Raw genomic sequence first — 23,303 nt, forward strand, 5'->3', positions numbered from 1 at the left:
TAAGTTTGAATGGAGAAAAACTGGAGGAAGTAGAGTGTTTTAGATATCTAGGAGTGGATCTGGCAGCGTATGGAACCATGGAAGCGGAAGTGAATCATAGGGTGGGGGAGGGGGCGATAATCCTGGGAGCCTTGAAGAATGTGTGGAAGTCGAGAACATTATCTCGGAAAGCAAAAATGGGTATGTTTGAAGGAATAGTGGTTCCAACAATGTTATATGGTTGCGAGGCGTGGGCTATGGATAGAGTTGTGCGCAGGAGGGTGGATGTGCTGGAAATGAGATGTTTGAAGACAATATGTGGTGTGAGGTGGTTTGATCGAGTAAGTAATGTAAGGGTAAGAGAGATGTGTGGAAATAAAAAGAGCGTGGTTGAGAGAGCAGAAGAGGGTGTTTTGAAATGGTTTGGGCACATGGAGAGAATGAGTGAGGAAAGATTGACCAAGAGGATATATGTGTCGGAGGTGGAGGGAACGAGGAGAAGTGGGAGACCTAATTGGAGGTGGAAAGATGGAGTGAAAAAGATTTTGTGTGATCGGGGCCTGAACATGCAGGATGGTGAAAGGCGGGCAAGGAATAGAGTGAATTGGATCGATGTGGTATACCGGGGTCGACGTGCTGTCCATGGATTGAATCAGGGCTTGTGAAGCGTCTGGGGTAAACCATTGAAGGTTCTGTGGGGCCTGGATGTGGAGGGGGAGCTGTGGTTTCGGGCATTATTACGCGGTAGCTGGGGACTGAGTGTGAACGAATGGGGCCTTTGTTGTCTTTTCCTAGCCCTACCTCGCACACATGAGGGGGGAGGGGGATGTTATTCCATGTGAGCGAGGTGTCGATGGGAATAGATAAAGGCAGACAGTATGAAATATGTACATATGTGTGTGTATATATATATATATATATATATATATATATATATATATATATATATATATATATATATGTCTGTGTGTGTATATATATGTGTACATTGAGATGTATAGGTATGTATATTTGCGTGTGTGGATGTGTATGTATATACATGTGTATGGGGGTGGGTTGGGCCATTTCTTTCGTCTGTTTCCTTGCGCTACCTCGCAAACGCGGGAGACAGCGACAAAGCAAAATAAATAATAAATAGAAATAATATTTTTTTTTTTTTTTATACTTTGTCGCTGTCTCCCGCGTTTGCGAGGTAGCGCAAGGAAACAGACGAAAGAAATGGCCCAGCCCCCCACCCCCCCCAAACACATGTACATACACACGTCCACACACGCAAATATACATACCTACACAGCTTTCCATGGTTTACCCCAGACGCTTCACATGCCTTGATTCAATCCACTGACAGCACGTCAACCCCTATATACCACATCGCTCCAATTCACTCTATTCCTTGCCCTCCTTTCACCCTCCTACATGTTCAGGCCCCGATCACACAAAATCTTTTTCACTCCATCTTTCCACCTCCAATTTGGTCTCCCTCTTCTCCTCGTTCCCTCCACCTCCGACACATATATCCTCTTGGTCAATCTTTCCTCACTCATTCTCTCCATGTGCCCAAACCATTTCAAAACACCCTCTTCTGCTCTCTCAACCACGCTTTTTTTTATTTCCACACATCTCTCTTACCCTTACGTTACTTACTCGATCAAACCACCTCACACCACACATTGTCCTCAAACATCTCATTTCCAGCACATCCATCCTCCTGCGCACAACTCTATCCATAGCCCACGCCTCGCAACCATACAACATTGTTGGAACCACTATTCCTTCAAACATACCCATTTTTGCTTTCCGAGATAATGTTCTCGACTTCCACACATTTTTCAAGGCTCCCAAAATTTTCGCCCCCTCCCCCACCCTATGATCCACTTCCGCTTCCATGGTTCCATCCGCTGACAGACCCACTCCCAGATATCTAAAACACTTCACTTCCTCCAGTTTTTCTCCATTCAAACTCACCTCCCAATTGACTTGACCCTCAACCCTACTGTACCTAATAACCTTGCTCTTATTCACATTTACTCTTAACTTTCTTCTTCCACACACTTTACCAAACTCAGTCACCAGCTTCTGCAGTTTCTCACATGAATCAGCCACCAGCGCTGTATCATCAGCGAACAACAACTGACTCACTTCCCAAGCTCTCTCATCCCCAACAGACTTCATACTTGCCCCTCTTTCCAGGACTCTTGCATTTACCTCCCTAACAACCCCATCCATAAACAAATTAAACAACCATGGAGACATCACACACCCCTGCCGCAAACCTACATTCACTGAGAACCAATCACTTTCCTCTCTTCCTACACGTACACATGCCTTACATCCTCGATAAAAACTTTTCACTGCTTCTAACAACTTGCCTCCCACACCATATATTCTTAATACCTTCCACAGAGCATCTCTATCAACTCTATCATATGCCTTCTCCAGATCCATAAATGCTACATACAAATCCTCCTCGAAGGCTCAGAGTGGGGTGCCTAAATGTGTGTGGATGTAACCAAGATGTGAAAAAAGGAGAGATAGGTAGTATGTTTGAGGAAAGGAACCTGGATGTTTTGGCTCTGAGTGAAACGAAGCTCAAGGGTAAAGGGGAAGAGTGGTTTGGAAATGTCTGGGGAGTGAAGTCAGGGGTTAGTGAGAGGACAAGAGCAAGGGAAGGAGTAGCAATACTCCTGAAACAGGAGTTGTGGGAGTATGTGATAGAATGTAAGAAAGTAAATTCTCGATTAATATGGGTAAAATTGAAAGTTGATGGAGAGAGGTGGGTGATTATTGGTGCATATGCACCAGGGCATGAGAAGAAAGATCATGAGAGGCAAGTGTTTTGGGAGCAGCTGAATGAGTGTGTTAGCGGTTTTGATGCACGAGACCGGGTTATAGTGATGGGTGATTTGAATGCAAAGGTGAGTAATGTGGCAGTTGAGGGAATAATTGGTATGCATGGGGTGTTCAGTGTTGTGAATGGAAATGGTGAAGAGCTTGTAGATTTATGTGCTGAAAAAGGACTGATGATTGGGAATACCTGGTTTAAAAAGCGAGATATACATAAGTATACTTATGTAAGTAGGAGAGATGGCCAGAGAGCGTTATTGGATTACGTGTTAATTGACAGGCGTGCGAAAGAGAGACTTTTGGATGTTAATGTGCTGAGAGGTGCAACTGGAGGGATGTCTGATCATTATCTTGTGGAGGCTAAGGTGAAGATTAGTATGGGTTTTCAGAAAAGAGGAGTGAATGTTGGGGTGAAGAAGGTGGTGAGAGTAAGTGAGCTTGGGAAGGAGACCTGTGTGGGGAAGTACCAGGAGAGACTGTGTACAGAATGGAAAAAGGTGAGAACAATGGAAGTAAGGGGAGTGGGGGAGGAATGGGATGTATTTAGGGAATCAGTGATGGACTGCGCAAAAGATGCTTGTGGCATGAGAAGAGTGGGAGGTGGGCTGTTTAGAAAGGGTAGTGAGTGGTGGGATGAAGAAGTAAGAGTATTAGTGAAAGAGAAGAGAGAGGCATTTGGACGATTTTTGCAGGGAAAAAATGCAATTGAGTGGGAGAAGTATAAAAGAAAGAGACAGGAGGTCAAGAGAAAGGTGCAAGAGGTGAAAAAAAAGGGCAAATGAGAGTTGGGGTGAGAGACTATCAGTAAATTTTAGGGAGAATAAAAAGATGTTCTGGAAGGAGGTAAATAGGGTGCGTAAGACAAGGGAGCAAATGGGAACTTCAGTGAAGGGTGTAAATGGGGAGGTGATAACAAGTAGTGGTGATGTGAGAAGGAGATGGAATGAGTATTTTGAAGGTTTGTTGAATGTGTCTGATGACAGAGTGGCAGATATAGGGTGTTTTGGTCGAGGTGGTGTGCAAAGTGAGAGGGTTAGGGAAAATGATTTGGTAAACAGAGAAGAGGTAGTAAAAGATTTGCGGAAGATGAAAGCCGGCAAGGCAGCAGGTTTGGATGGTATTGCAGTGGAATTTATTAAAAAAGGGGGTGACTGTATTGTTGACTGGTTGGTAAGGTTATTTAATGTATGTATGACTCATGGTGAGGTGCCTGAGGATTGGCGGAATGCGTGCATAGTGCCATTGTACAAAGGCAAAGGGGATAAGAGTGAGTGCTCAAATTACAGAGGTATAAGTTTGTTGAGTATTCCTGGTAAATTATATGGGAGGGTATTGATTGAGAGGGTGAAGGCATGTACAGAGCATCAGATTGGGGAAGAGCAGTGTGGTTTCAGAAGTGGTAGAGGATGTGTGGATCAGGTGTTTGCTTTGAAGAATGTATGTGAGAAATACTTAGAAAAGCAAATGGATTTGTATGTAGCTACTTAGAAATAATATATATATATATATATATATATATATATATATATATATATATATATATATATATATATATATATATATATTGATCACACAAGTGGTGTTGGAAAATACGCCGGGGTATAATGCATCAAAATGCAGGAATGTGGTAATCCGAGCTCGCCAGTGAGTTGAAACTAATGACTACAACATATCATATCGTTGCATATGAAGGAGGTACACTCATACGTTACGAACAGTACAGATATAAAATTTATACACGTACTAAGAGATAAGTGATCAGTTAAGAATGCTAACAGTCAAGGCTTGTATAAATAGGCCTGACTTGTATAGAGGAAGATGCTGTGTGGAACTTTTGGATCGCCTGCATCATTTGTAGATGCTGGGAGCGAAGTGACAGCGGGTCGAACTGCTGTTCCTGGGCGATTATCAAATACATCTTTATCAAGCTCTATGACCATAGATGGAACTTTCTTAAAGTTACGCACCAGGTCAAGTTTCAGGTTTAACTTGTTTATGTAAGTGGGCAAACTCCAAACTAGAGTTAAGGATCTCACACAGGTTAATTCTTCAGATGTTGGGGGAATACTAAATACGTCTTGATATATTTGATTTGTATGATGTATGGGTTATGCATAATGGTAGGAGGCTTGACAGTAAGAGGAATGACAGTGTAGGAGAGAGGTGTGCTTGTAAGCGGAGGGGAACCGAAAACTGAACAAGATGTCTTGAAGTGGTTCGGACATATGGAGAGGATGAGTGAAGATAGACTGAGCAAGAGGAGAATATACGTGTCAGAACTGGATGGATCAAGGAAGAGGAGGATATCCATAAGGAGATGGATGGATGGAGTGAACATGCTAGAGAATGAGAGAGATGCATCTTTGAGACAGAAAGAATCTGCGCTCTATGGTACACAGGGGGAGACGTGCTGCTGTCAAGGTGCTGAACCAGGGCACACGAAGCGGTCAGGGAAAAACCACGGAAAGGTTTGTATGGTTTTGGCTTTGGGCAGAGAGCTTGATTTTTGTGCATTATACATGACAGTTAAGAGAGTGGATGCGATGGAATGAGGTTGTTCTTCGGCTGTTGCCCACCGCTATCTCGCTCACTCAGGAAACACTACTGGCAGTTATGATGTGGCGGATGAGGTGATTTGGGTGGATGATCCCGAGAGACGTCTGGTCTGTAGTCGTCAGATGCCAATGGTAAGAAAAACACAGGAGGGGAACGACGGTGGTATGTTTATATCAGGGGACGGATAACGGTTGGAGCTGACGATGAAATGGCTGGGGAGGACGGGGGGGGGGGGGGGGGGGATCACCCGGACAAGTTATTTCAAAACAACACATCGGCCAAACATAACTAACTCATTGAGGATATTCTCAAACATTCAGTATGGAAATAAAACTCATGAGGAAGAAGAAATCGTGGTTATATATGATATCGATAAGACTGAAAATGGGAAGTCAGCATTGCTGAGCTATACCTATGACGTGAACGAAAGAAAACGGATTGAGCTGTGACTGAGCTCCGATAAAGGTAAGCTTTGGCAATAGTTCAAATCCTGGTCGCGGCAGTCGGTCCGCAGTCATGCTAGCTGTTCATCTTTCCCTATAGGGCTTAGACTGATATATATATATATATATATATATATATATATATATATATATATATATATATATATATATATATATATATATATATATATAAAGAGACAGGAGGTCAAGAGAAAGGTGCAAGAGGTGAAAAAAAGGGCAAATGAGAGTTGGGGTGAGAGAGTATCATTAAATTTTAGGGAGAATAAAAAGATGTTCTGGAAGGAGGTAAATAAAGTGCGTAAGACAAGGGAGCAAATGGGAACTTCAGTGAAGGGCGCAAATGGGGAGGTGATAACAAGTAGTGGTGATGTGAGAAGGAGATGGAGTGAGTATTTTGAAGGTTTGTTGAATGTGTTTGATGATAGAGTGGCAGATATAGGGTGTTTTGGTCGAGGTGGTGTGCAAAGTGAGAGGGTTAGGGAAAATGATTTGGTAAACAGAGAAGAGGTAGTGAAAGCTTTGCGGAAGATGAAAGCCGGCAAGGCAGCAGGTTTGGATGGTATTGCAGTGGAATTTATTAAAAAAGGGGGTGACTGTATTGTTGACTGGTTGGTAAGGTTATTTAATGTATGTATGACTCACGGTGAGGTGCCTGAGGATTGGCGGAATGCGTGCATAGTGCCATTGTACAAAGGCAAAGGGGATAAGAGTGAGTGCTCAAATTACAGAGGTATAAGTTTGATGAGTATTCCTGGGAAATTATATGGGAGGGTATTGATTGAGAGGGTGAAGGCATGTACAGAGCATCAGATTGGGGAAGAGCAGTGTGGTTTCAGAAGTGGTAGAGGATGTGTGGATCAGGTGTTTGCTTTGAAGAATGTATGTGAGAAATACTTAGAAAAGCAAATGGATTTGTATGTAGCATTTATGGATCTGGAGAAGGCATATGATAGAGTTGATAGAGATGCTCTGTGGAAGGTATTAAGAATATATGGTGTGGGAGGAAAGTTGTTAGAAGCAGTGAAAAGTTTTTATCGAGGATGTAAGGCATGTGTACGTGTAGGAAGAGAGGAAAGTGATTGGTTTTCAGTGAATGTAGGTTTGCGGCAGGGGTGTGTGATGTCTCCATGGTTGTTTAATTTGTTTATGGATGGGGTTGTTAGGGAGGTAAATGCAAGAGTTTTGGAAAGAGGGGCAAGTATGAAGTCTGTTGGGGATGAGAGAGCTTGGGAAGTGAGTCAGTTGTTGTTCGCTGATGATACAGCGCTGGTGGCTGATTCATGTGAGAAACTGCAGAAGCTGGTGACTGAGTTTGGTAAAGTGTGTGGAAGAAGAAAGTTAAGAGTAAATGTGAATAAGAGCAAGGTTATTAGGTACAGTAGGGTTGAGGGTCAAGTCAATTGGGAGGTGAGTTTGAATGGAGAAAAACTGGAGGAAGTGAAGTGTTTTAGATATCTGGGAGTGGATCTGGCAGCGGATGGAACCATGAGCGAGTGATCATAGGGTGGGGGAGGGGGCGAAAATTCTGGGGGCCTTGAAGAATGTGTGGAAGTCGAGAACATTATCTCGGAAAGCAAAAATGGGTATGTTTGAAGGAATAGTGGTTCCAACAATGTTGTATGGTTGCGAGGCGTGGGCTATGGATAGAGTTGTGCGCAGGAGGATGGATGTGCTGGAAATGAGATGTTTGAGGACAATGTGTGGTGTGAGGTGGTTTGATCGAGTGAGTAACGTAAGGGTAAGAGAGATGTGTGGAAATAAAAAGAGCGTGGTTGAGAGAGCAGAAGAGGGTATTTTGAAGTGGTTTGGGCACATGGAGAGAATGAGCGAGGAAAGATTGGCCAAGAGGATATATGTGTCGGAGGTGGAGGGAACGAGGAGAAGAGGGAGACCAAATCGGAGGTGGAAAGATGGAGTGAAAAAGATTTTGTGTGATCGGGGCCTGAACATGCAGGAGGGTGAAAGGAGGGCCAGGAATAGAGTGAATTGGAGCGATGTGGTATACCGGGGTTGACGTGCTGTCAGTGGATTGAATCAAGGCATGTGAAGCGTCTGGGGTAAACCATGGAAAGCTGTGTAGGTATGTATATTTGCGTGTGTGGACGTATGTATATACATGTGTATGGGGGGGGGGTTGGGCCATTTCTTTCGTCTGTTTCCTTGCACTACCTCGCAAACGCGGGAGACAGCGACAAAGTATAATAAATATATATATATATATATATATATATATATATATATATATATATATATAGCGAGGTAGCGCCAGGAACAGTCGAAGAAAGGCCACATTCATTCACACTCAGTCTCTAGCTGTCATGTTTAATGCACCGAAACCACAGCTCCTTATCCACATCCAGGCCCCACAAACCTTTCCATAGTTTACCCCGCCCGCTTCGTATGTCCTGGTTTAGTCCTTTGACAACATGTCCCTGTATAACACATCGATCGAATTCAACCTATCCCGTGCACGCTTTTCACTCCCCTGCATGTTCAGGCCCCGATCGCTCAAAATCTATTCTACTCCATCCTTCCACCTCCAGTTTAGTCTACCGCTTCTCCTTGTTCCATTCACCTCTGACACACATATTCTCTTTATTGATCTTTCTTCATTCATTCTCCCCATATGTCCAAACCATTTCAACACACCTTCTTCAACTCTCTCTGAACCACATCCTTCTTATTGCCACACCTCTCTGTTACCCCTGCTATCACTTAATCAAACCACCTCACACTACTCGTGCACATGCCTTTTACACACTTGATAAAAACTGCTCCCTGCTTCTACCAGCTTACCTCCCACATCATATATTCTTAAGACCTTCCACAAGGCAACAGGAATGAGGGAAGAAGGCCAAGGATAGAGGAGGACTGGCAACGAGTTACAGGTGTGTTTATTTGTAGGAGGTGACCTTAGTAAACATGTCTAGCTCCCGGGGAAGCGACAAGCGGAGGAACATTTGGTTGGCTGTCGGTAGAAGCAGGTGGGACTGACGTGTTGGCAAAAGCTGACTAGGTGCGTCATGGTTGGAGTCCAGTAGAGGAAGAGGAGAGGGAGGAGGCAGGAATGAGTATGGACTCAGTCAGAGGGAATCAGTATGATAGAGGTGAAGAGTGAGTCTGTCTCACTTTATAGGACGTGGCGTAAGCCCACGTCTCTCTCTCTCTCTCTCTCTCTCTCTCTCTCTCTCTCTCTCTCTCTCTCTCTCTCTCTCACCGTATGCTTAAATGTTAATTCACTGGTTCCCAGCTGCCTAAGGGGCAATTTCGCCAGAGACTCGACAACTGCGGCAGAAAATACAAAGACTTCAACACACTCCTATTTAATTCATCTTTTACTTATAATGCGACAGACTAAGTGGTGGCCAAAGGCGACAGGAGAACTTTGCGAGACGAGAAATTTTGCTGATAAACCGTGTAATGGCACAAAAGAGGAGAAGGGAAGAGGAGAAAGGGAAGGAATGGAAAGGACGACCAGAGAGAAAGGGAATCTCAAAGACTTGTATAGCTCTCGATTGTGCGTTGATAATTTCATGCGCCAGATCTTGTCGGGTTAAAACAGTCGCCCCGATCTGGCCTGGGTGGTATTGGCTCCTCCCGCATGACAGCCCTGCTTTCTGATTGGTTGGCTGGTTGGTTGTTAGCCAATCAGCCTGGCGCCAGAAGGCTCATTAAGGATCACATACACACTTACTAAGACTACATACACCTTCACTGAAACCACATACACTCACAAGGACCACATACACTCACTGAGACCACATACCTCTCACAAAACCACATACGCTCTCACTAAGACCACATACACCCTCACTGAGACCACACGCACACACACACACACACACACACACACACACACATATATATATATATATATATATATATATATATATATATATATATATATATATATATATATACTTATTTATTTTGCTTTGTCGCTGTCTCCCGCCTTAGCAAGGTAGCGCAAGCAACCCACCCACATACACATGTATATGTTGGAAAGGATCACAATTTTGCGCGTGATCAAGATATTCCTATGAGTCCACGGGGAAAATGAAACACGAAAAGCCCCCAAGTGCACTTTCGTGTAATAATCACATCATCAGGGGAGACACAAGAGAGAAATATAACAGTCAGTTGATATACATCGAAGAGACGAAGCTAGGACGCCATTTGGTAAACGATCAAATGTTTACCAAATGGCGTCCTAACTTCGTCTCTTCGTTGTTATCAACTGACTGTTATATTTCTCTCTTGTGTCTCCCCTGATGATGTGATTATTACACGAAAGTGCACTTGGGAACTTTTCGTGTTTCATTTTCCCCGTGGACTCATAGGAACACATGTATATAAATACATGTCCACACACGCACATATACATACCTATACATCTCAACGTATACATATATATACACACACAGACATATACATATATACACATCTACCTAATTCATACTGTCTGCCCTTATTCATTTCCAACGCCACCCTGCCACACATGAAATAACAACCCCCTCCCACCTCATGTGCGCGAGCTAGCGCTAGAAAAAGACAACAAAGGCTACATTCGTTCACACTCAGTCTCTAGCTGTCATGCAATAATGCACCGAAACCACAGCTCCCTTTCCACATCCAGGCCCCACAGAACTTTCCATGGTTTACCCCAGACGCTTCACATGCCCTGATTCAATCCAGTGACAGCACGTCGACCCCAGTATACCACATCGTTCCAATTCACTCTATTCCTTGCCCGCCTTTCACCCTCCTGCATGTTCAGGCCCCGATCACTCAAAATCTTTTTCACTCCATCTTTCCACCTAAAATTTGGTCTCCCACTTCTCCTCGTTCCCTCCACCTCTGACACATATATCCTCTTGGTCAATCTTTCCTCACTCATTCTCTCCATGTGACCAAACCATTTCAAAACACCCTCTTCTGCTCTCTCAACCACACTCCTTTTATTACCACACATCTCTCTTACCCTATTATTACTTACTCGATCAAACCACTTCACACCACATATTGTCCTCAAACATCTCATTTCCAGCACATCCACCCTCCTTCGCACAACTCTATCCATAGCCCACGCCTCGCAACCATATAACATTATTGGAACCACTATTCCTTCAAACATACCCATTTTTGCTTTCCGAGATAATGTTCTCGACTTCCACACATTCTTCAACGCTCCCAGAACTTTCGCCACCTCTCTCACCCTATGATTCACTTCCGCTTCCATGGTTCCATCCGCTGCCAAATGCACTCCTAGATATCTAAAACACTTCACTTTCTCCAGTTTCTCTCCATTCAAACTTACCTCCCAGTTGACTTGTCCCTCAACCCTACTGTACCTAATAACCTTGCTCTTATTCACGTTTACTCTCAACTTTCTTCTTTCACACACTTTACCAAACTTCACCAGCTTTTGCAGTTTCTCACATGAATCAGCCACCAGCGCTGTATCATCAGCGAACAACAATTGACTCACTTCCTAAGTTCTTTCATCTACAACAGACTGCATACTTGCCCCTCTTTCCAAAACTCTTGCATTCACCTCCTTAACAACCCCATCCATAAACAAATTAATCAACCATGGAGACATCACACACCCCTGCCGCAAACCTACATTCACTGATGACTTTCCTCTCTTCCTACACGTACACATGCCTTACATTCTCGATAAAAACTTTTCACTGCTTCTAAAATATATTAAAACATATATTCCTATTAGTCCACGGGGAAAATGAGACACGATAAGTTCCCAAGTGCACTTTCGTGTTATAATCACATCATCAGGGGAGACACAAGAGAGAAATATGTCAGTTGATATACATCGAAGAGACGAAAATAGGGCGCCATTTGGTAAGCATGCGATTGTCCAATACATACAACGAGCGTTCATAAACTTATCATTTTACAAAATTTATCAACAATAAAGTTATCTAATTTGTATAGACCATCAGTAATATTAAGATTATAATATTTGTGTCATCAGTAATAGAAGATTCAGTGATATTTCTCGTGGTAATTCAGTTAGAGCTAATAACTGAGATGGCATTACTCCAGTCAATAAAATGATCATAGTTTTTAGCGTGATTAAACAAGGAATTTGATTCTTGTCCCGTTCTTATACTATATTTATGTTGCTTAAGTGTAACTGAAAGATCCTTACCAGTCTGACCAACATAAAATTGATCACAATTTCCACATGGCTTTTTATAGATGCATTGAAGAGAATTTTCTGGTGAATTCCTGATTAAGATATTCTTTATAGTATCACTGTTGCTGAAGGCAACATTTACATTAAAGGATTTAAGCAACGTGGGAAGTAAAGTGAAATTATTATCAAAAGGGAGAACTAAAAGATTCTTGGTGTCAATGGGAGGTTTGGGCTCAACTCTATAAAATGATTTCTTTGCTAACTTAAGGGATTTATCAATGAAAGATCTAGGGTACTTTAATTTAGATTTAATAGAATATATCTTCTCAAACTTATCATCAATAAACTCTGGACTGCAAATACGTAATGCCCTAAGGAACATAGATTGAAATGGTGATAATTTTACTCTGTCATGTTGAGATGAGTAATAATGGATATATGAGCATACATTGGTAGGTTTTCTGTATATGCTAAACTTGAACTTGCTTCTTTGTCTATGGATCATGCAATCTAAAAATGGTAACATACCATTATTTTTTTTCTACAGTAAATTTGATGGAAGGTACTAAATTGTTAAGTAAGGGGAGAAATATTTGTAAATTTTAATTTGTTGGCCAAACACAAAGAACATCATCTACATACCTAAACCAAATTGCATTAGAAGGTAAGATATCCTTTAGTAATTCTGTTTCAAAAAATTCCATATAAAGATTACTTAGTACAGGTGAAAGAGGGTTACCCACTGCCATACCAAATTTTTGAGCAACATAAATATAGTATAAGAACGGGACAAGAATCAAATGCCTTGTTTAATAACGTTAAAAACTATGATCATTGTATTGACTGGAGTAATGCCATCTCAATTATCAATTCTAACTCTATTACCACGAGAAATATCATCGAATCTTCTATCATCAAATACAAAAAGAATTATATTTTCAGTATTAGTGATGGTCTATACAAATTAGATAAGTTTATTGTTGATAAAATTTGTAAAACGATAAGTTTTTAACGCTCGTTGTATGTCTCGGATAATCGCATGTTTACCAAATGGCGTCCTAGCTTCGTCTCTTCGATGTATATCAACTGATTTCTGTTTCTCTCTTGTGTCTCCCTTGATGATGTGATTATTACACGAAAGTGTACTTGGGAACTTATCGTGTCTCATTTTCCCCGTGGACTCATAGGAATATCTTGATCACGCGTAAAATTCTGATCCCTTCCAAAATATATATATATATATATATATATATATATATATATATATATATATATATATATATATTTTCATACTATTTGCCATTTCCCGCGTTAGCAAGGTAGCGTTAAGAACATAGAACTGGGCCTTAGAGGGAATATCCTCACCTGACCCCCTTCTCTGTTCCTTCTTTTGGAAAATTAAAAAAAAACAAGAAAGGGGAGGATTTCCAGCCACCCGCTCCCTCCCCTTTTAGTCGCCTTCTACGACACGCAGGGAATACGTGGGAAGTATTCTTTCTCCCCTATCCCCAGGGATATATATTCTATTATTTTTTTTATTATACTTTGTCGCTGTCTCCCGCGTTTGCGAGGTAGCGCAAGGAAACAGACGAAAGAAATGGCCCAACCCCCCCCATACACATGTATATACATACGTCCACACACGCAAATATACATACCTACACAGCTTTCCATGGTTTACCCCAGACACTTCACATGCCTTGATTCAATCCACTGACAGCACGTCAACCCCGGTATACCACATCGCTCCAATTCACTCTATTCCTTGCCCTCCTTTCACCCTCCTGCATGTTCAGGCCCCGATCACACAAAATCTTTTTCACTCCATCTTTCCACCTCCAAGTTGGTCTCCCTCTTCTCCTCGTTCCCTCCACCTCCGACACATATATCCTCTTGGTCAATCTTTCCTCACTCATTCTCTCCATGTGCCCAAACCACTTCAAAACACCCTCTTCTGCTCTCTCAACCACGCTCTTTTTATTCACACATCTCTTACCCTTACGTTACTCACTCGATCAAACCACCTCACACCACACATTGTCCTCAAACATCTCATTTCCAGCACATCCATCCTCCTGCGCACAACTCTATCCATAGCCCACGCCTCGCAACCATACAACATTGTTGGAACCACTATTCCTTCAAACATACCCATTTTTGCTTTCCGAGATAATGTTCTCGACTTCCACACATTCTTCAAGGCCCCCAGAATTTTCGCCCCCTCCCCCTCCTATGATCCACTTCCGCTTCCATGGTTCCATCCGCTGCCAGATCCACTCCCAGATATCTAAAACACTTCACTTCCTCCAGTTTTTCTCCATTCAAACTCACCTCCCAATTGACTTGACCCTCAACCCTACTGTACCTAATAACCTTGCTCTTATTCACATTTACTCTTAACTTTCTTCCTCCACACACTTTACCAAACACAGTCACCAGCTTCTACAGTTTCTCACATGAATCAGCCACCAGCGCTGTATCATCAGCGAACAACAACTGACTCACTTCCCAAGCTCTCTCATCCCCAACAGACTTCATACTTGCCCCTCTTTCCAAAACTCTTGCATTTACCTCCCTAACAACCCCATCCATAAACAAATTAAACAACCATGGAGACATCACACACCCCTGCCGCAAACCTACATTCACTGAGAACCAATCGCTTTCCTCTCTTCCTACACGTACACATGCCTTACATCCTCGATAAAAACTTTTCACTGCTTCTAACAACTTTCCTCCCACACCATATATTCTTAATACCTTCCACAGAGCATCTCTATCAACTCTATCATATGCCCTCTCCAGATCCATAAATGCTACATACAAATCCATTTGCTTTTCTAAGTATTTCTCACATACATTCTTCAAAGCAAACACCTGATCCACACATCCTCTACCACTTCTGAAACCACACTGCTCTTCCCCAATCTGATGCTCTGTACATGCCTTCACCCTCTCAATCAATATATATATATATATATATATATATATATATATATATATATATATATATATATATATATATATATATATATATATTGGTACTACGTATATTCTCTATGCAAATTAGCCCTAATGGTAATACTGGATACTGGTGATGGTTTAACTATGGGTCTGCTACATAACTATTATGCTGGTATGTGATAGGTTGATACTGTGTCTAATATGTATGTAAATCAAAAATTTCGTATCGTAATAGTTTGTATACTATGGTGTATATCATTATAATAGTTTGGTAAATATGGTGTGTATCATAATAGTTTATAAACTATAGTGGTATGTATCATAATAGTTTGTAAACTATAGTGGTATGTATCATAATAGGTTGTAAACTATGGGTGTATCATAATAGTTTGGTAAATATGGTGTATTCCATAATAGTTTGGTAAATATGGTGTTTCATGATAGTTTGGTAAATATGGTGTATTCCATAATAGTTTGGTAAATATGGTGTGTATCATAACAGTTTGGTAAATATGGTATATATGGATCTGAAAGTGTTTGAGAAACGTCTTTGAATTTGACGTTTCACACACAAGAATTATATTTCACAAAGACCTGGGACCGTGTGTGTGTGTGTGTGTGCGTGTGTGTGTGTGTGTGTGTGTGTGTGTGTGTGTGTGTGTGTGTGTGTGTGTGTGTGTGTGTTGTGGCTTATTCGTCAAAAGTGACATGAATTATACATTACGAAGACCTAAAACTATATGTGTGTGTGTGTTATTTTGGTTTCACCTTCGTCAGAAGTGACATGAATTATAGATTACGAAGACCTGTGACGAACTGTTCGTGTTTTTGTGTTCTCCTTCGTCAGAAGTGAGACATGAATTGAAGATCACAATGACCTGAGATTAACTGTGTGTGTTTTTGTGTTCTCCTTCGTCAGAAGTGAGACATGAATTGAAGATCACAAAGACCTGAGACTAACTGTGTGTGTTTTGTGTTCTCCCTCGTCAGAAGTGAGACATGAATTGTAGATTACGAAGACCTGTGATGTGTATTTTTGGCTTCTCCTTCGTCAGAATTGACATGAAATATACATTACGAAGACCTGTGACGAACTGGGTGTGTTTTTGTGTTCTCCTTCGTCAGAAGTGAGACATGAATTGAAGATCACAAAGACCTGTGGCTAACTGTGTGTGTTTTTGTGTTCTCCTTCGTCAGACTGAAGATCACAAAGACCTGTGGCTAACTGTGTGTGTTTTTGTGTTCTCCTTCGTCAGAAGTGAGACATGAATTGTAGATTACGAAGACCTGTGATAAAATGTGTGTATTTTTAGCTTCTCCTTCGTCAGAAGTGACATGAAATATACATTACAAAGACCTGAGACTAACTGTGTGTATTTTTGTGTCCTTCGTCAGAAGTGAGACATGAATTGAAGATCACGAATGACCTGTGACTAACTGTGTGTGTTTTTGTGTTCTCCTTCGTCAGAAGTGAGACATGAATTGAAGATCACAAAGACCTGTGGCTAACTGTGTGTGTTTTTGTGTTCTCCTTCGTCAGAAGTGCGACATGTGTCGGAACCACGGCATCATGAAGGAGAAGCGAGCCCACAAGAACACCTGCCCCTACCAGGACTGTGCCTGTGACCTGTGTAACCTCACGAGGAAGCGAAGGGACATCATGAGGCACCAGCAGAGGGTCAGGAGGTAGTGTTGTGTGTGAGGCATTCATTGTTGTCCAGTGGGTACTGTGAGGTGTGAGGTAGGCGCCGTCGTCCGACACACACACACACACACACACACACACACACACACACACACACACACACACACACATCCAACAACCCAAACACACACACACACACACACACACATCCAACAACCCAAACACACACACACACACACACACACACACACACACAGACTTGATAGAGAAGGTGCAGAGGAGGTCAGCAAAGATGGTGCCAGAATTAAGAACTGAGCTGATAGGGAAACGATAAAGGCTTTAAATTTTCCCATCTTAGGTGAGAGAAGAGTAAGGGGTGACCTGATCAACCAAACCTTGAAGGTTTTAGAAACAAATCGATGAATGGGTAGTTAATAGTTTTCTGAGGGATGTAGGGAGAGAACAACCAGAGAACATAACAAGGAACTGCATCGGTAACTTATAAGAAAGATGGAACAACCAGAGAACATAACATTCAATTGAATAAGTTACTTACAAGAAAGTTATGACAACCTGAGGTTATAACATGGAATTGAACAGGTAACTTATAAAAGACATAACAACCAGAGAACATAACTAGTAATTACAGTAGGCAACTTATAAGAAAGTTATAACAACCAGAAGATACAATATGGAACTGAATAAGTAATCTATAAGAAAAACTGACTGGCCTGCTGGCTACACTGACTGCCTGCTTGCTACACTGACTGGCCTGCTTGCTACACTGACTGGCCTGCTTGCTACACTGACTGACCGGCTGGCTACACTGACTGGCCTGCTTGCTACACTGACTGGCCTGCTTGCTACACTGACTGGCCTGCTTGCTACACTGACTAACCGGCTGGCTACACTGACTGACCTGCTTGCTACACTGACTGACCTGCTTGCTACACTGACTGGCCTGCTTGCTACACTGACTGGCCTGCTTGCTACACTGACTGACCTGCTTGCTACACTGACTGACCTGCTTGCTACACTGACTGACCTGCTTGCTACGCTGACTGGCCTGCTTGCTACACTGACTGACCTGCTTGCTACACTGACTGACCTGCTTGCTACACTGACTGACCGGCTGGCTACACTGACTGGCCTGCTTGCTACACCGACTGACCTGCTTGCTACACTGACTGACCTGCTTGCTACACTGACTGGCCTGCTTGCTACACTGACTGACCTGCTTGCTACACTGACTGACCTGCTTGCTACGCTGACTGGCCTGCTTGCTACACTGACTGACCTGCTTGCTACACTGACTGACCTGCTTGCTACGCTGACTGGCCTGCTTGCAACACTGACTGACCTGCTTGCTACACTGACTGACCTGCTTGCTACACTGACTGACCGGCTGGCTACACTGACGGACCGGCTTGCTACACTGACTGACCTGCTTGCTACACTGACTGACCTGCTTGCTACACTGACTGGCCTGCTTGCTACACTGACTGGTCTGCTTACAACACTGACTGGCCTGCTTGCTACACTGACTGGCCTGCTTGCTACACTGACTGACCGGCTGGCTACACTGACTGGCCTGCTTGCTACACTGACTGACCTGCTTGCTACACTGACTGGCCTGCTTGCTACACTGACTGACCTGCTTGCTACACTGACTAACCTGCTGGCTACACTGACTGACCGGCTTACTACACTGACTGGCCTGCTGGCTACACTGACTAACCGACTGGCTACACTGACTGGCCTGCTTGCTACACTGACTGGCCTGCTTACTACACTGACTGACCTGCTGGCTACACTGACTGGCCTGCTTGCTACACTGCCTGGTCTGCTTACTACACTGACTGGTCTGCTTACTACACTGACTTACCTGCCTGCTACACTGACTGGCCGGCTGGCTACACTGACTAACCTGTCTGCTACACTAACTGGCCTGCTTGCTACACTGACTGACCGGCTGGCTACACTGACTGACCTACTGGCCACAGTGACTGACCGGCTGGCTACACTGACGGACCGGCTGGCTACACTGACTGACCTGCTGGCTACACTGACGGACCGGCTTGCTACACTGACTAACCTGCTTGCTACACTGACTGGCCGGCTGGCTACACTGACTGACCGGCTGGCTACACTGACGGACCGGCTGGCTACACTGACTGACCGGCTGGCTACACTGACGGACCGGCTGGCTACACTGACTGACCGACTGGCTACACTGACTTTCAACGTTAGATAATTGAGCTTATGAAACCGACATAAGAAAAAATATATATAAACCAGTTATGCATTATCATCTCAGATGTCAGAAGTGAACGACCCGGAGAAGGGAAATAAAAAATAAAGTTCCCTTTTTTTTTTTTCTTTTTTTATCCTCGGCGACGAGCCAGATGCCGCTGTAGCCAAGCCCGACCAGCGTCGACCACGAGCCAGTCTATACAGTTTCCAGCGTGCGTCCGTCTCGTAGCGTCGCGTTCGGTTAAGAACAGTTAAAAAGATTAACGGTAGTTCCAGTGGCGGCGTTGTGGGTTGGCGTGTGGCTCGGGCCGGACTGCCGAGCGGGGAGGGTGTGAGGCGAGGCAGCTGTAGTCTGCCTGTAGGGAAGTTTGCAGATGGCGGGCGGAGGCGCAGGCCGGCCGGATGGCAGGCTGGCTGCTGGAGACGCAGGAGCCCGCAAGCAGGAATGGGCGTCTTTGGTCTGGATCCAGAGCAGGGCAGGCGCTTATGTATACATATATATTCCTATGAGTTCATGAGGAAAATGAAACACGATAAGTTCCCAAGTGCACTTTCGTGTAATAATAACATCATCAGGGGAGACACAAGAGACAAATATAAGCCATCTGATATACAACGAAGAGACGTAGCTAGGACGCCATTTAGTAAACAAGTGATTGTCCAAGACAGACAATGAGCGTATCATAAACATATCATGTAGACAAGAAGGGGAGTTGTTTACAAATTTTGTCAACAATAAAGCTATCTAATCTGTATAGACCTTCACTAATATCAAGGTTATAATTCTTTGTGTATCTAATGATAGAAGATTCAATGATATTTCTCGTGGTACTGGAGTTTGAGTTGATAACAGAGATGGCATTACTCCAGTCAATACAATGATCATAGCTTTTAACGTGATTAAACAAGGCATTTGATTCTTGTCCCGTTCTTATACTATATATATGTTGCTTAAGTCTAACAGAAAGATCCTTACCAGTCTGCCCAACATAAAACTTTTTCTAAATGGCACTTTACAGATGCACCCAGGAGAGTTTTCTGGTGAGTTCCTGATCAAGATATTCTTTATAGTATTATTGTTGCTGAAGGCAACATTTACATTAAGGGATTTAAGCAAAATGGGAAGCAAAGTAAAATCATTAACAAAAGGGAGAGCTAAAAGATGCTTGGTGTCAATGGGAGGTTTGGGCTCAATTCTATTAAATGATTTCTTTGTTAACTTAAATGACTTATCAATGAAAGATCTAGAATGAAAATACACAGTCTTTTATACACATTATATTGACTTGAGTAATGCCATGTCTGTTATAAACTCTAACTTCAGTACCACGAGAAATATCATTAAATCTTCTATTATCAAATACACAAAGAATTATTTTGTGTACACAAATTAGATAGCTTTATTGTTGATGAAATTTGTAAACAGTTCACCTTGTCCACATAAGTTTATGATACGTTCGTTGTCTGTCTTGGACAATCACTTGTTTGCTAATTGGCGTCCTAGCTACGTCTCTTCGTTGTATATCAGGTGATTTATGTATACATTATACTTAGTCGCTGTCTCCCGCGTTAGCGAGGTAGCGTAAGGAAACAGACGTAAAGAATGGCCCAACCTATCCACATACACATGTATATACATAAAACTCCCACACATGCACATACCCATACCTATACATTTCAACGTATACATACATATACATACACAGACATATACATATATACACATATACATATTCATACTTGCTGCCTTCATCCGATCCCGTCGCCATCCCGCCACACATGAAATTGCAACCCCTCCCCCAGCGCGCGCGCGAGGTAGCCCTAGGAAAAAATAACAAAGGCAACATTCGTTTAAGCTCAGTCTAGCTGTCTTGAAACCAAGGCTCCCTTTCTACATCCAGGCCCTACAAAACTTTCAACGGTTTGCCCCAGACGCTTCACATGCCCTGGTTCAATCCATTGACGGCACGTCGACCACGGTATACCACATCGTTCCAATTCACTCTATTCCTTGCACGCTTTTCACTCTCCTGTATGTTCTAGCCCCAATCGCTCAAAATCTTTTTCACTCGATTCTTCCACCTCCAATTTGGTCTCCCACTTCTCGTTCCCTCCACCTCTGACACATATATCCTCTTTGTCAATCTTTCCTCACTCATTCTCTCCATGTGACCAAACCATTACAATACACTCTCTTCTGCTCTCTCAACCACACTCTTTTTATTATCACACATCTCTCTTACCCTTTCATTACTTCCTCGATCACACCACCTCACACTACATATTGTCCTCACACATTTCATTTCCAACACACCCACCCTCCTCCGCACAACCCTAGCTATAGTCCAAGCTTCGCAACCATATGACATTGTTGGAACCACTGTTCCTTCAAATATACCTATTTTTGCTCTCCGGGATAACGTTCTCACCTTCCACACATTCTTCAAGGCTCTCAGAACCTTCGTCCCCTCCCCCATCCTGTGACTCACTTCCGTTTCCATGGTTCCATCCGCTGCTAAATCCAGATAATTAAAACACTTCACTTCCTCCAGTTTTTCTCCATTCAATCTTACCTCCCAGTTGACTAGTCCTTCAACCCTAATGAACCTAATAACCTTGTTCTTCTTCACATTTACTCTCAGCTTCCTTCTCTCACACACTTTACCAAACTCAGTCACCAACTTTTGCAGTTTCTTACTCGAATCAGCCACCAGCGCTGTATCATCAGCAAACAACAACTGACTTACTTCCCAAGCTCTCTCATCCACAACAGACTGCATACTTGCCCCTTCTCCAAAACTCTTGCATTCACCTCCCTAACAACCCCATCCATAAACAAATTAAACAAGCATGGAGACATCACGCACCCCTGCCGCAACCCGACATTCACTAGGAACCAGTTACTTTCCTCTCTTCCTACTCGTACACTTGCCTTACATCCTTGATAAAAACTTTTCACTGCTTCTAGCAACTTACTTCCCACACCAAATACTCTTGATACCCTCCACAGAGCATCAAACATATCTAACAATTTAACATTCACAAACTTTCTCTTCTTTTTTTCTACTTTTTCTCACCAGTCGAAGCAAATGTGAGGTAGCAATTGTCTTAACTAAAGAACAGATGATGATAACATGATAGGGACGTATCTTCGGGCCTGACTAACCAATCACACTCGACAAAAACCTGAGACTATTAATCGGTGTTTCCTGTGAGAAACCAGACGTCTGCTTCCTGCCTGCCTGCCTACCTGCCTAGCTAAAACAACGAACGCCATCACTGGAGAACGTCACATTATCATCATCATCATCACTATCATCACTGAAGAACGTCTCATCATCATCATCATCACTATCATCAAGAAGAACGTCTCATCATTATCATTATCATCAATGAAGAACGTCTCATCATCATCATCATCACTATCATCACTGAAGAACGTCTCATCATCATCATCATCACTATCATCAATGAAGAACGTCTCATCATGATCATCACCATCACTGAAGAATGTCTCATGATGATGATGATGATGATGATCACCATCATGACAGTAGAACGTCTCACCATCATTCTCGACGAGATAAAGAGAAGACGGTAATATGATGAGAACCCAACCTCACACAGAGCTCAAAAAACCTACTAGCAGTCTACCAACCTAGTTTACACGTACTCAAACCTACTAGCAGTCTACCAACGTAGTTTACACGTACTCAAACCTACTAGCAGTCTACCAACGTAGTTTACACGTACTCAAACCTACTAGCAGTCTACCAACGTAGTTTACACGTACTCAAACCTATTAGCAGTCTACCAACATAGTTTACACGTACTCAAACCTACTAGCAGTCTACCAACGTAGTTTACACGTACTCAAAACCTACTAGCAGTCTACCAACGTAGTTTACACGTACTCAAACCTACTAGCAGTCTACCAACGTAGTTTACACGTACTCAAACCTACTAGCAGTCTACCAACGTAGTTTACACGTACTCAAACCTACTAGCAGTCTACCAACGTAGTTTACACGTACTCAAACCTACTAGCAGTCTACCAACGTAGTTTACACGTACTCAAACCTACTAGCAGTCTTCCAACGTAGTTACACGTACTCAAACCTACTAGCAGTCTACCACCAACGTAGTTTACACGTACTCAAACCTACTAGCAGTCTAACAAGGTCGTTTACACGTATTCAAACCTACTAGCAGTCTACCAAGGTCGTTTACACGGACTCAAAACCTACTAGCAGTCTACCACCAACGTAGTTTACACGTACTCCTACCCAGGAGAAGGTTGTAAACTTCAAAAAAAAAAAAGACAAAGTGAACTACGGTACTATTCCATCTGAATCACCCAGGTGATGCTTTAACAAAGCCCATCTAAAAAAAACGACCCTTTCTTGCCAACTTATTGAAGGTATGATAAAAAAAATTA

At 42.7% G+C, this 23,303-nt stretch overlaps 1 protein-coding gene across 1 annotated transcript in view; it reads left to right on the forward strand.

Annotated features, from left to right (window-relative positions):
- The window catches only part of LOC139764675 (uncharacterized), a 193,661-nt gene that overhangs the window by 111,329 nt on the left and 59,029 nt on the right, over window positions 1-23,303 (forward strand). The window contains exon 3 of the mRNA XM_071691554.1: window positions 16,508-16,653. Within this exon, the coding sequence (XP_071547655.1) occupies window positions 16,508-16,653 (146 nt within the window). The remainder of the gene's footprint in view (window positions 1-16,507; window positions 16,654-23,303) is intronic.

This window comes from Panulirus ornatus, chromosome 50 (assembly GCF_036320965.1).
Source record: "Panulirus ornatus isolate Po-2019 chromosome 50, ASM3632096v1, whole genome shotgun sequence".
Classification (NCBI taxonomy): domain Eukaryota; kingdom Metazoa; phylum Arthropoda; class Malacostraca; order Decapoda; family Palinuridae; genus Panulirus; species Panulirus ornatus.